The sequence below is a fragment of the Gossypium raimondii genome, chromosome 8 (genome assembly GCF_025698545.1).
Source record: "Gossypium raimondii isolate GPD5lz chromosome 8, ASM2569854v1, whole genome shotgun sequence".
Lineage (NCBI taxonomy): Eukaryota > Viridiplantae > Streptophyta > Magnoliopsida > Malvales > Malvaceae > Gossypium > Gossypium raimondii.
In genome coordinates this window covers 60885638-60901703 of record NC_068572.1, presented here as the reverse complement: position 1 = coordinate 60901703, position 16066 = coordinate 60885638, and the positions used below count along the sequence as shown (strand labels likewise).

The 16066-nt window shown below is 31.5% G+C and overlaps 2 protein-coding genes across 5 annotated transcripts; both read left to right on the top strand.

Annotated features, from left to right (window-relative positions):
- Positions 1-2911: 2911 nt before the first annotated feature.
- Positions 2912-9702, top strand: LOC105792788 (uncharacterized). Of its 4 annotated transcripts, none has more exons than XM_052635299.1 (12): positions 2912-3161; positions 3247-3342; positions 3811-3894; positions 4164-4238; positions 4363-4443; positions 5580-5719; positions 6175-6393; positions 7709-7883; positions 8278-8361; positions 8451-8649; positions 8866-8928; positions 9237-9702. In XM_052635299.1, exons 1-12 carry the CDS (start codon positions 3036-3038, stop codon positions 9395-9397), a joined length of 1503 nt encoding a protein of 500 aa, XP_052491259.1. In that variant the 5' UTR covers positions 2912-3035; the 3' UTR covers positions 9398-9702. The 4 variants fall into 4 exon arrangements, with proteins under 4 accessions (XP_052491259.1, XP_052491260.1, XP_012477027.1 ...); XM_052635300.1 differs by having other exon boundaries at positions 9289-9502; XM_012621573.2 differs by having other exon boundaries at positions 8866-9071; positions 9237-9414.
- Positions 9703-12123: 2421 nt separating this feature from the next.
- LOC105792787 (GDSL esterase/lipase At3g48460) lies at positions 12124-14570 on the top strand. The gene is made up of 2 exons (XM_012621570.2): positions 12124-12950; positions 13755-14570. The coding sequence occupies exons 1-2, from the start codon at positions 12252-12254 to the stop codon at positions 14268-14270; spliced, it is 1215 nt and encodes a 404-aa protein (XP_012477024.1). The 5' UTR covers positions 12124-12251; the 3' UTR covers positions 14271-14570.
- The last annotated feature ends 1496 nt before the right edge of the window (positions 14571-16066 follow it).

Sequence of the window (16066 nt, the reverse complement as noted above, 5' to 3'; positions counted from 1 at the left end):
CAGAATGATCTGTAGTTTGACAAAGTTTGCGATACAACATGGCTAACACTGCGGACCCCCAACTATATGAACTGGTGTTATGCAAATTGGATAATAGAGGTAAGTACATCAAGTGGACCGTGTTGCCGTTTGCATCCGGCATGAGTACACCCCCTATAAGGTGCATAATGTAAGCTCGAACGGCCTGCATCACCTCCCATTCATTGGCAATACTTGACAAATACTCAAAATTGACTTTTAGCCATGAAAATCTAAAACTGGTAAATTTCCCCTCACTTGGCTAGCGTCCAAGTAAGTCATAGCAAAGGGCAGCCGACCTAGAGATCGAACTTACGCCCGTGACCGCATTTCTGTCGATGGGGAGCCCGAGCTCTAGTGCTAAATCCTCTAGAGTGATGGTGCACTCTCCGCACGACAAATGAAATGTGTGGGTCTCCGGACGTCATCGCTCGAATAAAGTGGAAACCAAGTCGTATCGCAGATCAAAAGTCCAGATCAATGCCACTGATCCGAACCTGGCTAATTCCAGGTATGGCATTAGGCGTTCATCTGGCAGAAACCCTACACTATTAACATAGCCCCTCAATACGCAGTACGGGCCCTAACATTATTAAATTAGTAAAATAGTTAATACAATATAATTTAATTCCACAAATAACATGAGTATCAAATAAAAATTTCATTACCATCTCATTAATAGTACTTGATATGTGATTATTATTATTAATCAAAGAACCCATTTGTTGCAAATCTGCAATTAAAAAAATGAATTCATTTAATTTGTTTCAAAAATATAATAAATTATTCTAAATTTGAAACAAAAAACACAAGAAATATCTCATAATTTACGCAATAAAAAATTATGTTAGTTTATAATAATAATATAATTAAAACAAATATAAACTATCTAAACATAAAAACATATGAATTAAAAATAAAATAAAAATAGAAATAGAAACATACATGATTAGTTTCTTTCAAACAACCTATAAAATTATATAATAACAAATTTAATCAACATTTTAATAAATCAATAAAATTGTCAAATAAATAAAATCAAATAAAATTACATTATATAAAAATTACATTAAAAAAGCACAAAACACTAAACTAAACACTAACAATTTTATAACCTAATCATAAATTACTAACAAAATAACTATAAAATTATTTAAAAAAATACATTACTAAAAATCACAAAACACATCACAAAACACTAACAATTTATATCACCTAATCATAAATTACTAACAGAATAACTATAAAATTATTTAAAAAGTTACATTACTAAAAACCACAAAACCCTATACTAAAACTAACAATTTGTAACCTAATCCCATAAATTACTAATAAAATAAATAACTATAACAAAACACAAAACACTAACAATTTATAACCTAATCATAAACTACTAACAAAACAACTATAAAATTATTTTTTAAAATTTACATTACTAAAACTCACAAAACACAACAATTTATAATAAATTACTAACAAAATATTTAACAAAATAATTTTACATTACTAAAACCCACCAAATACTAAACTAAACACAACAATTTATAACATAATCCTAAATTACTAATAAATTAATTTTAAAATAATCACAAACACAACAATTTATAACATAATCCTAAATTACTAACAAATTAATTTTAAAATAATTATAAAAATAAAAAATTACCTTCATACAAAATATTAACCCAAAACCATAAACACTAAACATAAACAATTTATAAATAATAATTAATAAAAAAAATTTACATCTTAATTAAACTCTTTAAACTATAAACAAAATTATTTACTAAAATAATACATTACCTTTTTTCTTTTTATTTTTCTTTCTTCTTCTTCTCTCCTTTCTTTCTCTCTTCCGGTGCTTGAACTTGGGGGACCATGCTTATAAGGTCCCCGTTTAAAACTTTTTTTTCTCTTGTGAAGGGACTAAACATTGCTAAGGCAGTGTATCAGTACGGGGCAAAGGAGTGCAGGGGGCTGTGCGAGGCAGAGGGGCACAGGGGGAGCAGTGGCGCTTACCTGTCAGGCGCGACCAATGGTGCCTATCTGACAGGCGCGACTGATATTGGGTATTTTTAACCTGTATTTTGACCTGTATATATATTTAAATATTTTGAAAAATAAAATAATAATATTTTATTTAAAGTAAAAAAATAATATAAAAAAGTGGTTGTGCCTGTCAGATAGGCGCGACCGAAAAACACATATCATTTTTGTATATAATCCAGCTGACAACTTATTTCAGTATTTATTTTTTTAAATCATTTAGGTAAATTAACTACAAAAATCTACATCATATTAAAAAAATCATTATTTTATTATGTTGTAGTTATCATTGTCAATATCATGTTGGTATTTTGGATGATATTGATTAACACCATTATCAATTTTATCAACCTAATTTTATTTTAAAAATATAGGGATTAGTCTATTGAGTTTTAGTTCGACTGGTATGTGCATTGTTGTTAATGTAGGAGGACGTGGGATCGAGATTGGTGTCGGGACAATTGAAATGCCATACCCCACTATCAAATACTTTTATTTGATAAAAATATCATGGAGGACTCTATATTATAAGTCAAATTATATTTTGCCCTTCTATTAAAAAAAAAGGACAAATTAATCTCTATACCTTAGATCAAAGCCTAATTTTAACTGTATAAATAGATGAATATTTTAATAGTACATCATGCTAACGTATAATGACTAAATTTTAATAGTAAAAGTAGATAAATATTTTAATAGCCTAACATACAAATCCTAATTTATTATTTTTTAAATAGAAAAAATAATACAATTAGACTCTTAATACAAACTCTTCACAGTAATTTTTAAGTTTTACCGTCTTTTTACTTTTATTTTCCTAGTACCTATCATAAACCGTGTTGGCCCAAAAGTGGAGCATTGGGGAACGGATCAAAGCCATTTGCAGATTTCAATAAACCGGGCTGAGGAATGTCCCCAAACCCTAAACGCAGAAATTTCGAAAAGAGCTGTGGAAGTGTGAGAATTGAGAAATGGCGAAGCAGTGCAAGTATTCATGCGATACTGCAGCTGAAACCTTGGAATGGATTAAAGCCATTGCTGATTTCATTAAACCTTTCTCTTTCTTAATCAATGCTCACGTTGTCAATTTCTTCAAGGTTAGCTGAAATATATATGAAAGTTCCTTTATATTTTTTCAAATTTTAATTAATTAAATTAATTAATTAATGTTACTTATTTCAGGATAGGCTATGGGAAGCTGTTGATGAAGACTGGCTTCAATGTCTTAGTAATGAATCTGTTGAAAGTCTTCTCCTTATTCCTTCTGGAATTGTCCAGGTGAATTTATTTCTTTTTGTCTAATTATGAATTTCATCCTTTTAGTTTATAAAAACTGCGAAACTAATCCCTTTAATTTGTCAGAATTTGGTCCTTATACTTTATGAGAAATGAGATAGTACAATTGTTAGTAAACATATGAACTTGAACCGCTGATTTTTGCTAATTTGTTGTATATTCAGTTCCTTTACATTGATTTTTGCTAATTCCGAGCACATAAGTTGCTGAACTGCTAATTTTCTAGTCAGTGATGTAATTGCAAGTTTATACACTTCTAGCCAATTGGATTAACGTATCAGTTTTCGTAAACTAAAAGGAGCAAATTCTGACAAATTAGAGTAAAAGAACTAAATTCTTAGTTTTCATAATGTAAAGGATGCAATTCTTAATTAAACCACCTTTTTTATTATGATTTTTGTTCATGATAAATTTTAATAATTAATTGTATCTAATTATTTTTTATGGTAGGATCATTGGCCTACTTCGCTTAAGGAGTTCATTCTTACTTTGAAATCTCTTGTTTATCCTCGCGAACAAGCGGACTTGAAAAAGGTGAGTTTCTTGACTTTCTTTAAAAAAGTTTTGTGATTGCGTTTTTGGTATTTGTTTTTCTATTATTATGAAAAAAAAAAAGGTTGATACGACATGGGAATTGAAAAGGTTAAAATGCAAAATCATGTTGATGAAGAAATGAGCAAATCAATAAACTGTAGGCTGCATAATTGTTCTTTATGAAAGTAGAATAATTCATTTTATTCTCTAATAAGTGTGTGGTAGGAGTTTTTTTTTCTAAAGATACAAATCATGCTGGTTTGTTGTAGGTATTTCCCAACTTTCAGCCAACATCACTGAATAGCGTTCTTGCTCAAGGGATGAACTTAAAGAAGAAACATGAGGTAGTTATTATGTTCAATTTTGGAATTGAAGTCATCTCTTTTTCCCATAAACAATGATGTCCCTATGTGGCATGTGCTGCACAAAAGTGGATATACGAAGTTGCTTTATTTTTGTGGTGAACAGGTGGAAGTTCTTTCTGATATTGTTAGTTCTGTTGCGAGTGCTGTGAGAGCTGATGCAGTAATAGATGTTGGTGCTGGTCAGGTGTACATTCCACTCTTTAATCCTCCCCTTCCCCAAGTTTCCCTTTTATACTTTCTATTTGAATAATGCTGAATTTGGGGCTGTTTAATTTAGTCGAGCTTACCACAACTCGGAATCTAACAATTAATTGATACAACCTACAAAAAATGCATCAAAACTGATTTGACCTGTTTTGTTTAATCAAATTGGACTTAATGGATGAGGTCTACACTGCAATAGGTTTATTAGCGTCCTGAATGGGACAGTTTTGTGATGGGCATCACTCTTGATGCAATTATTATGTTGCCTGTTGTATTCATGTTTTGGTCAAAGAGGGTAGGGTTGGGAGTTCTTGATTCGTGATGTCTTTTTCTCCCTGTAACTTAGCAACTTAACCATGACCTATTGCAGCATTCCCATTCCTTACTTGTTGGCACTTAGTCTCACTGTTGCATTTACCGAACCTCCTGCCATAGTCATATCTGCACAAGATTTTGTGTGACAACTATTTTGGTGGTCCCAAGTCTTTTATCTTGATGAATCTCAAGCCTTTGACAAAGCCTCTCCAAACTTCAAGGCAAGGCAAAATATCTATGATTTCCTTTTCAAAGTCCATACTTGCTCTGAGGTGACATCAATCTCACTTAATCCTTTGGCAATAGCTTTTCACTCAACCAACTTGACAAGGTGTTGCCTTCATGTGCAACTCAATTACTGATGCTTCCGAGCATCATATTACTTGAAACTTCACATCCTTAGTTTTGGACCTCCCATTAGAATCTGCATCCTTTTGTTGTCTCCGGGAGCAACAAAAGACTCTTTTCTTCAACCTGCAGCCTACATCGGCTGCTTTTGCCCATTAGTCATTCTTACACACATCGGCTGCTTTTACTTCATATATACGTCTAAATGCTGCTTCAATAATGTTTAGTTGATGTGCACTGGAAAAGATGTTTTAGGATATTTTGAGTTTGACAATGTAGTATTTGGATATTTGTTACGTCTGTTCCTTCAGAACAATGCTTTCTTCTGATTAACATGACTTTCTAGGGGTATCTTGCACAACCACTTTGTTCCCTAATATTTTTTCATATTGTTGTTTACTTCACTTGAGACTATAGATCTGGTTCTTTCTCCTGATTAACATGATTTTTTAGGGTTATCTTGCACAAGTCCTTGCCTTCGAGCACCAGCTTTCTGTAGTTGCGATAGATGCATGTTCCCATCATGGAAAGGTTACAAATGCACGTGCAGAGCGAATCAAGAAACATTACATGGCTCAGATGCGGAAATTTGGGTATGTTAGGGAGCTAAATTCCTTTATCATATCTTCTTGGGGGTTTATATTTTATTATAAAGACTAATTTGTGCTACCTTCAAAGATGGCTACATAAACTTGTGCATGTTTCTCATTTTGATGGCTAGATTATATGAGTGACTACCTTTAAGAAAAAAATTCCCAACTAAATACCTGGAGTTAATTTGTTCTATTGTGTAAATTGAATGTTATGACTTTATTCACTCTTTTTTATTGGTCATTAACAAACTCTGTAGTTCTGACAATGATATTTGTTGTCTGAACAAACAAAAAATTTGAGAAAGTTTTGTATATAACTGCTTTTTTTTTCCCAATTCCAATTTATCTTCTAATATCAGCGTGGATTTATTTGTCACAATTATGCTTCTAAGTTAATTGAAACACTACTTTTACAAGCCTTGCACTTGTTGACAGAATGCACGTTTTTCTGTTAGATCAGGAAACCAGAGATTAAATGTGCCTCAAACAATTACATGTAACATAATGTCCCTAGAAACATTGAAATCCTTGACCACCATGTCGTCGCATAAAGGTGATGTTGAGCAGCCAAAATCGATTGAGCAAGATCTTGAACTTGGTTTGGCAGGCAGAGGGAGTTCCTTGGTTCTGGCTGGCCTTCATGCTTGTGGAGATCTCTCAGTAACAATGCTCAAGTAAGTGTCTAAATATGCTTGTAAGCTATTATTTTCCCTAGCCTTCCTATTAGGATGATTGATAATAATTATAGAGGCTAACTTAAGTCTAAATATTGAATTTGTATGCAAAAATTTAAGAGATTGACTAGGAAGCACAGACATGGACACACAATACAGGTGCAATACGACACAGTCACAGCTACACAGAATTGCTACAAATTTAGTATATGGGTATAACAAGACATGGCAATAAAATATACTTTTTTACACTAAAGGATAAAAGATCATTTTTTTCTGGGTAGAGTTGAGACTTGAGAAGTTGACTTGTATATAATCTATGACTGTGACACTATCAAAAAATAAAATTTAAAAAAAAAAAAAGAAGTTCCAAACATTGTTGTTACTTTTCTGGTTGTTCACAACTTTGCTTCAAACCTTCAATGGTCAAATAATTCACATGAGACATTGAAGTTGGTTAAAGGATGATGGCTGAAAAAAAAAGTTGTTTCAAGGATAGCATCTAATGCTGCCATGGCAAAATGTTTAAAAATAGTAACTAATGCACTTGAGAATATGATTATAGATACAGTGATTTATAGGATACAACAAGGCAGTAGAATGCATTGTTAATGATGGTGGGATGAGTTGGACTATTTCTCAAGTTTGACAAAGGCTATTCTTGACATTTTAAGGGCTGCTGCTGTTGTTTCTCCATCAATACTCCATATATGACATTGTTAGTCATTGGTTGATCTTATGGAGCCTTTTGTTCTAGGTGGGATCACCAGAACCATTACCCATTACAGAAGACCTTTTAAGATGTTATTTGTGTGTATATGAAGGTAATGCTACAAGTCAATGGGTGGTATTAGAAACGGCTAAGGGAGGAGGAATGAACAACTAGCATGGCGCTCAAGTTTTTATATGATCCTGACATTGAGTGTTATTGCAAGACGAAAACATGGTGATGCAATTTTCATAAGCTATATTTTTTATATGATCATGACATTGGGAAATATTCATGGAATGGAACAATGGGAAAGAAAGACTAAAGTGTCAGCAATGAAAAGGAAATAGTGACATGAGGGTGTTTGGTGGATTTTAAGTTTCTTGAAAGAGAAATTCAAGGAGATGAGCAAAATGCTGGTCCTTACGCATATCGGTTGTATTTGATTTCATATTTTTTCAAGTTCTCATACCCACATGTTGCACTCTGTAATTTGATGTTGATTTCTGTTTAGATGCAATGCTGGATTATGTATTCATATATTTGAGTATTGTGTCATTATTCAATTAGTACTTGATCTAATAGAATGTTTATGTAATTGATCAGGACCCTTTTAGAGTGTGAAGAAGTTAGAGCAGTTATTAGCATTGGCTGTTGCTACAACTTACTATCTGAAGAAGGGTTTGCAAATGCTCGAATTCAATATGGTTTTCCAATGAGTTGTGGTGTAAAAAGTGTTAACTTATCTCTTGGAAAAAGTTCTCGCGATCTTGCTTGTCAGGTATATGTGGATCTTGCTTTCCTTGTACTCTTACAAGAAATATTAGCAAATGGCAAATGCTAGCAGTTTTATTTTTCCTCTTCCTTCCATTAAGCTAAGATTACCTTAAACCAGTATAAGCTGATATGCAGGTATGTATAAAGAACATGTTACTTATTAAAACAGCTAAGCAAATAAAAGTTTGATATGAAGCAGTTCTTTGATTGCTGAATTTTCTTTTGACTGCTATCAGAAAGAATTGTAACAGTCTGCCTGCCTAATTAGAGCCTTGGTAGATTTACAGTGTATGGTTACGCAAGAAAAGTGATCAGTTATTCAGTTTACTAATATTGCTTTTGGTTTATCTTTGTCATCTTTTAAAGATTGAGCGAGTAATAATGTCTAATTTATTTAGAGTGCTGAAAGGTGGAAAAGTTTAGGAAAGGATGCCGGTCTCCACAATTTTGAGCTGCATGCTTTCCGTGCTGCTTTTCAAATGGTACAGGATACTTGATTTTATTGTTGGGTTTTCATTATTTTGCTTGCACAATGTCAACTAGTTATTCTAATTATCAATAACTTCCGAAGGTTTTGCATAAATATTTCCCTGAAGTTGGAATAAGTCCTTCAATTGGGCGCCAAGGGAAGGCTTTGCGCCGTAAGCAGCAAAGGAAGATAATTAAGTCTGAACTGCAAGCTGAAGAAAGTACTTATTCTGATCTGCCTCAGATGGCTTGTAATATGGAAGAGGCTTGCTCTGTCACACACAGTGGGGAATCTGAAGCAGGTACACAATGTTAAGTTTTAGGACAACTAGTTTGTGGCTCTTTTGATAACCTTCCACTCCATCTCTTTTTTCATTCTTTTCATGGTTATGGTAATTGCCTAGTGAAGTTCCTGCATGGGAAAAAAACATGGGACAATTTCTTTTCTCAACATGTATTAGATTGGTTGGGAAATTTGAATTATTTATAAGATATTGCAACTTTTCCTTATGCTGCAGGTAACACTTCAGGCGTAAGGTCGGATGTGGATGCCCTATTCACTAAAATGTCCTTGCATACTGGTAGTACATGTGAAACGACTATGTCTACCTATAAGTATTCACTTTTCGAGAAATTTTGCCAGTCTGGATTATGTCGTCTCGGGCTTAAGCCTTCCGACGATATAAATTTCCTTGGCATTTGGAAGGAAGTTGAACCCTATGTCGTATGTCTCTCTTAACTACTTATTACTGTTACGTTTTGGAGTATGTCTGAAATTTAACCTACAGTCACAAATAGTTCATTCTTTTTTAATATAAAAATTTTGATTTAGAATTAATTATCACAATGGCCACTTTGGAATTGCTTTGATAATATGCATATTTGTTAGGGAAAGAGGATTATCGCAAAATGTTGATCAATTGTTCGATGCACGAATGCAGAGCCTTATTGGGATTTACTGGTCACTTCGTGCTGCTTTCGGGCCTCTCTTGGAAACTCTTATTCTTCTGGATAGATTATTGTTTCTCCAGGAACAAGGTGATGTGTTAGAATCAGTAATGTTACCTATTTTCGATCCAGCAATATCCCCGAGGAACGTTGCCATAATCGCCAAAAAGCCAGATGCAGGCATATCATCACATCATAGTTCAAGATAAGGTAATATTTCTTTGCTTAGAAGACGAGGCATTATAGAGTTTTCTCATATGAAAGCAAAAAGGGATCATTTTTGCTTCAAATTAAAAACCAATATATGAAAATTGTATTATTTTCTTACAATAGTTTTGTTAGAAATTTTGTATTTACGATTTTCAAACCATCATTATTTGACTATTTTATGTAGATGTTTTACTTGATTGTTGTTTTTTTCTTTTTTAATTAATTAAATGGCTAAAATATGAAAACTTGAACTTTATTGCTTTATTTAGATGAAGTCCTTGAACTTTCTTTACTGTCAGCTCTTATTTCAAGAAAAGGTGATTGACATTGTTGCTGTTTCAACAATTTGGATTTTGGGTGTCGTGAGTTTGTGTGTGCTTCATAATTTTCACAATACAAAGATAAAAGATTGAAGACATTTAAATTCCAAATATAAGATTGAAGTCTGGTGATATATTAAAGTGTTGTTAACTCTTCCAATTTTATCTTATTTGATTCTTTTTAACCGCATGGGGATTCAATTTCTTAATTTAATAATAGGACTAATTTGATCACATCCCCAAAATAAAGGGACTTCTTGGATACATTCATCAAAAAATAAATATCAACACAAATAAGCAAATATAGCATCTGGACATAAAATAAAAAGAAAAATAAAATTAATTAAGTATACAGTATGACTGATAAATTAAAAAACATACATTCATAAAAAAAATATAAGCAAATATAGCATCCGAACATAAAATTTGATAAAAAATAAAAATAAATCAAATTAATTAAGTATACATTATGACTTTAATAAATTAAAAACATAAAATTTAAATTAAATTTGAAATAAGGACTTAAGTGCGTAAACTGTAAACTGTAAGGAATGAAACTGAAATTATACGATTTGGTAGAAAATAACGCGAATCCCGTGGGTGGAAACAGTGGCCTCAACGTGGTTTTAGTTATTTTAAATATAAGATTTGTTCTTTTCTTTTATGGCATTTATTTAAAAAAAAAACTCAAAATACTTCCATGCATATATACATGAAAATTTAAATTAAATATTAATAAATAAAAGAAGAAGTATCAAATTGAATTTTAAAGGTGATCGAAAATTAGGACTAAGTATGAGTGTTAGAGGGTCAAAACAGCTCAAAGCAAGAGAGGGATCTTGCTCTGCTTGGGATGTATCAGTACAAATCTATGTTACTATAGTAGTGGACATACCGTATGACCTCTTGTTTTGGTACAAATTTACCTAGATCTGAAAATCACCTCAAAATGCATCAGTTTTAACCCCTAACTTATTAAAAACATAATTCATAAGACTAAAATTCTTGTTCAAAACTACAACCTTTATTAAACTTAACCACCAAGTTTGATTACTTGACAAGGAAGAAACTATTGATATCCCTGTTTCATATTTCAACCTCGACAAGATTACCACTTATACACATTCAAACATGATTAGAATAAATATTTAACTTAAATTACAAAGCTATTCGTATTATCTATCGAGAAATCAACATATAAGATTTCAATTTCTATTATTACTCCTAGGTGCATGCCAATGCATTACTGGAATCAAAAGAGTACAACAAACATGGATTGAGTTGAGAAAAGCCTTGGACGCTGTTGAAAAAACAAGAACTCCATTAAACCTAAATGTCATATGCGCACCAAAACAAAATAAATCCGCACATTAAGCAACAAGCTCAATGGTCTAATATAATTTGAATTCAATATAAGTAACATAATAAGTAAGTAATTATACTCTTAATTCATTATACTATTATCTCATACCAATTTTTTTTCCTTAGTGCTTTCCCCTAGTTTCATGGTTGATTTCAAGTTTCGAATATTAACTTACCCTTTGAGTTTTACTTTTTGATTTTAAATATTACAATTCAGTTCATATCATTATTCAAGTCTCAATTTCAATACAAGTCGTGACATATTCGTAACTCAATCTCATATCAATTCGTGTATTATCCACATTGCATCAATGTAATAGTCTCTATTAACCGGATACAGACTTAAGGAAGGATGCACCCAACACTCTAGAGATCTACTAATGTGATGCACCTAGTGCTGAACATGTATATAATATGCCTAGCACTAAAGAAATAACTTGTTTTATGAAATCTAGCCTTGAAACCAAATTTTTTGACATCAGCTAAGATATAATTGAATTGAATAAAAAATTAATATATATGGAAGATTATATTTTCTCTTTTTGACATAATGTCTAAAACTATCCAAAGTCCCTCCTGAATTCATGAATAGGAAAATAATGCATTTCAGCGCACTTTAACCCACATCCTCTTGCATTGACAACAATATCCATACTAGTCGAGTTAAGGCTCAATCTAAACAAATATCATATATTTAACCATGCCAAGTAAGTGGATTTTTCTTTTTTGGTTAAAACCTAGCTATATATTTAGACATGTTAGATTAAATTTCGCTAAATAATTTCTTACATTTCCCTAAATCATACCATTTCCTAAAACAAAGGTTGTTCATACATTTCCAATGGCATACATGCAATACTCTTAAAAGTGTAAAAACAAAAAATCAAAACCTTAAAAGCTCAAAAAAAATTCCCTACAATTCAATCACATGAAAATGGTTTTTAGTCCATACATTTCCATTGGCATACAGGTAAGAATCTTTAAAGTGTAAAAACAAAAAATCAAATCCTTAAAGCTCAAAAAAAAAAAAAAAAAAAAAGACCCTTCAATTCAATCACCCAAAAATGGTTTTTAGAAACCATTTTCATGTGATTATTGCTTTTATCTTCATATCTTTACCATTTTCCTCTATAGCTTTGCATGTTGTAACCCCAATAAAAGAATTCAAAATCCTTCCTTCCACAGATCCCTCTTCCTCACATTTCAATTCTGTCAACATAAAAGGCCACTACAGCACTAAAACCAACTCTAATGGTTGCTTCAACAAGATTTACGCGTTCGGAGACTCATATACAGACACCGGAAATGCTCAATTGTTGGACAGTTCGAAAAATCTCAAAAAGGGTCAAGAAAAACCGAATAATGGTTGGTTGCTCATAGATTTCGTTCGTGATGCTCTTAATATATCTTCATTGCCACCGTATAAATCTGTTAACGCAAACTTTAGTTCGGGGGTGAACTTTGCGATGGCGGGGGCAACGGTTTTTACGGAGGAGTTTTTGAGTCAACATAAGATCAATAGCACCCTAATGTGGAAAGATGGTTACCATAGTTTTCAAACACAAATAGAATGGTACAACAAATTTGTTTCGGACATAGCTTGTAAGGGAAAAAACAATGAAAGTTGCAAGGCAGATATGGAGAATAGCCTCTTTTGGGTTGGAGAAATAGGCATTGATGACTATGTTCGTGCTTTACGCTCTAAAGTTTCATTACGGTGGATAAAAGATATGGCTATGGTTCACACCTCCAGACTCCTTGCGGTGAGTCTATTTAGGGGATAAGGATGCATAGGAGCAATTATGAATATTGTCAAATTCATTGACATAATTTCATGACTTCTACTCTAGTTTGTCGTGAATGTTAAAACCCGATTACTAATATTTTTATTGATGTTGGATACATTCAGAATCATCCTATCTTGTGATAATGGACTGAGATAAGAATAGATGTTGTCAAATCTATCACCACTTTATAGTTGTCATACTTTGCTCCACTATCACCACTCTTCTACCATAGATGTGTAATCTTGAAAACTAATTACCACATTTATGGATATCGGATACATTCATGGGCAAAATTAGAAAATCGTTTTAGGAGGGAGCCAGAGATGAATCATAAATTTGAGGAGGGGCAAAGTACAAATTTTTAAAATTAAGGGGGAGGGGGTAAGGCCATCCCTCACCCCTCTATCTACTCTCCCAAAAAGATTTTATCCCGTCCCACTTCACCTCATTTTTTATTTTTATTACTTATTTTTAATATATTTTTTTAAAAAAATTAAACATAAAACATATATTTTTAATTTTTCAATTTAATCCCTTTAAAACTTTCAAAATAATAAAATTATACAATGATAAAATTATATTCTATCCCCTTAAAAATTTTATAATCTAATTTTAACCCCTAAAATAAATTTCTAACTTTATAACTTAAATCTAGATATAATCTAATTTGATTTGACCATAAAAAAAAATTTACAATTCAATATAACTCAAGTTCAAAATGAACCAAACCCATAAATGATCTCGACTCGAAATGACAGAATTTCCTTTATTTTGTTGCAGACATTGTTGGATAGTGGTGCAAAATACATTGTAGTCGAAGGTCTACCACCATTAGGGTGCTATCCATTCGCCAAATCGTCCCGACATTTCGTGAAAGACGACATGAACTGCAACGCCAAAATCAACAGAGTAACAAAAGCCCACAACCACGACCTCCAAGACATGTTGGAAGGTTTTCGAAGAAGAAAAGGGGCAAACGTGTCGATTTCGTACGCCGATTACTTCGATGCATACAAGGTAATCACTGGAAACCTCAATAAATTTGGGTTCGAAGATGCATTCAAAGCATGTTGCGGTCATCACCGCAATAAAATTCTCAACTTTAGCTTCAAAATTTTATGTGGAATGTCGGGTGCCGAAACTTGCCGACACCCAGATTCTTACATACATTGGGATGGGATTCATCTCACTGAAGCAATGTATCGGCAATTATCTGAGTTTTTCCTCCATGGTAACTTTTGCAAACCTTCTTTTATTCATCTAATTAGGGTAAAGAAAGGTCTACTTCGGGACTAAATCACCATTTCTTTACCAGCATATGTAACAAATTTATTTCCATTCTTTTAAGTTAATTCAATTTTGCTTGTAATGCATATTGTATATGTTCATAGGTTGAGCTGTTTGTCCAAAATTTAGGAGGGTTTGGATAGATCTAAAAATGAGCTTAGGCAAAATAAATTAGGTCCATTTAAAATATGGGTCGAATTTAAGCCTAAACATTTAATGTTCGAGCCTAACCTGGCTCGACCCATGTAATTTAATGTAAATATTAAAAAAAAATGTTATAGTGACTATATATAATCAATAATATACAAATTTATTAAATATATTTAGATTGAAACATAATTGATGAATGATGATAGAAAAAATGGGTTGTTTTGTTGAGATGAGACAATAAAGATACTTAACTTTTATATATTTTTTATTTTTATTTTTAATATATAATTCAATTTTTGTTTATAATATTTTAAATAATTATAAGATTTTTATGTTTCATATTTTTATGAATTATATTTTATTTATTTTAATAAAATTTTTAGATTATCTTTGTTATTGTGATGTCATTAATGCCACGTGTCATAATCCTATTATCACCTGTCTTGGATATAACAACATTATAAAAAGCATCAATATGATAGACAAAATGAAAATTCGGTTATTAGGACAAAAAAAATAGTAAGTACCAACTAATGAGAATGTAACAAACCAGGGGCTAAATGAATATTTAAGCATATTATTTTCAGCTTTATGTAATATAAAATATATGTATATTACAAAAAAATAATAATAATATGGGTCGAGCTAAGCTTGAGCCTTGAATGTTGAAACCCAAGCTTGATTCATAATTTAAAGGGGCGCAATTTTTTATCCAATCTCATTTTTTGAGTCTCGTACTTTTGTTTAAACCCTCACGTAATTTAAACCTAAAGAGATAACCCAATTCATAATATCGATACATCAAATAATGATATTAGCATAGAAAGTTTTAATAAATCAACATCTAAGAAGAGCATATGCATTATTATTTTTATAACCTAGATTGAATATCATAAAAGAAAAGTTTGACCTCTCTATTATACAAAGGAATTATAATTTTATTTAAAAATTAATCGAAATTTTCCATCTTCAATTACAATGAATTAGGGTGATTAATGTCATATGATTGCAACTAAGCAACTAACCATTTAATTTAGTTAATCAGATCCACCCAATTTTTATGCTTTATTTTATAAAATTAAAAAAGAAAATGGGATTTTCCTTAAAATGCAATCATGTGAGCCTACATTGCCTTAATTGCTGTGTGAATGTGCAGAATTTTACATCAATCATTGAGTAATGACTTTCAAACTTTCACAAATATTCTAAAATTAAATAAAAATATTTTAAGGTCAAATTAAATGGTTTCCCAAATCAATACAGGTTGTACAGTTGGTTTCCTTAAGCCAACGTAATACTGTGTGAATGGTTTAGTTATTATTTTAAAAACTTTATAATAAAAACATTCTAATTTTTTATTAAAATATATCTAATACTTTAAATTATAATTATTATTACATCGTATTCAGGACTTCTCTCTCTCTTTTATTTCTATTTTTAAATCACATTATTATATTTCATTTATTTAATTATACATTAATTAAGATATACTTTTTTTTATTTCTTCAACAATTACAGGCATCGTCCATTTTGATTGTTTAGTAGATTCCTCTTTATTAACCATAGCCATCTTAATATATATTTTTTAAGAAATATCAAAGAGAAAAGGGTTAAACGTGTTGTTTTTGTATTCCGATCCTATACTTTAATTTAGT

What these genes read in the sequence shown, in the direction of transcription:
- LOC105792788 (XM_012621571.2), top strand. Translation starts at nt 3,036, where the DNA reads ATGGCGAAGCAGTGCAAGTATTCATGCGATACTGCAGCTGAAACCTTG. An exon ending in TAGATGTTGGTGCTGGTCAG is followed by an intron (nt 4,444 to 5,579) that starts GTGTACATTCCA and finishes ATGATTTTTTAG; the next exon opens with GGTTATCTTGCACAAGTCCT. An exon ending in CAGTGGGGAATCTGAAGCAG is followed by an intron (nt 8,650 to 8,865) that starts GTACACAATGTT and finishes CTTATGCTGCAG; the next exon opens with GTAACACTTCAGGCGTAAGG.
- LOC105792787 (XM_012621570.2), top strand. Translation starts at nt 12,252, where the DNA reads ATGGTTTTTAGAAACCATTTTCATGTGATTATTGCTTTTATCTTCATA. An exon ending in ACACCTCCAGACTCCTTGCG is followed by an intron (nt 12,951 to 13,754) that starts GTGAGTCTATTT and finishes ATTTTGTTGCAG; the next exon opens with ACATTGTTGGATAGTGGTGC.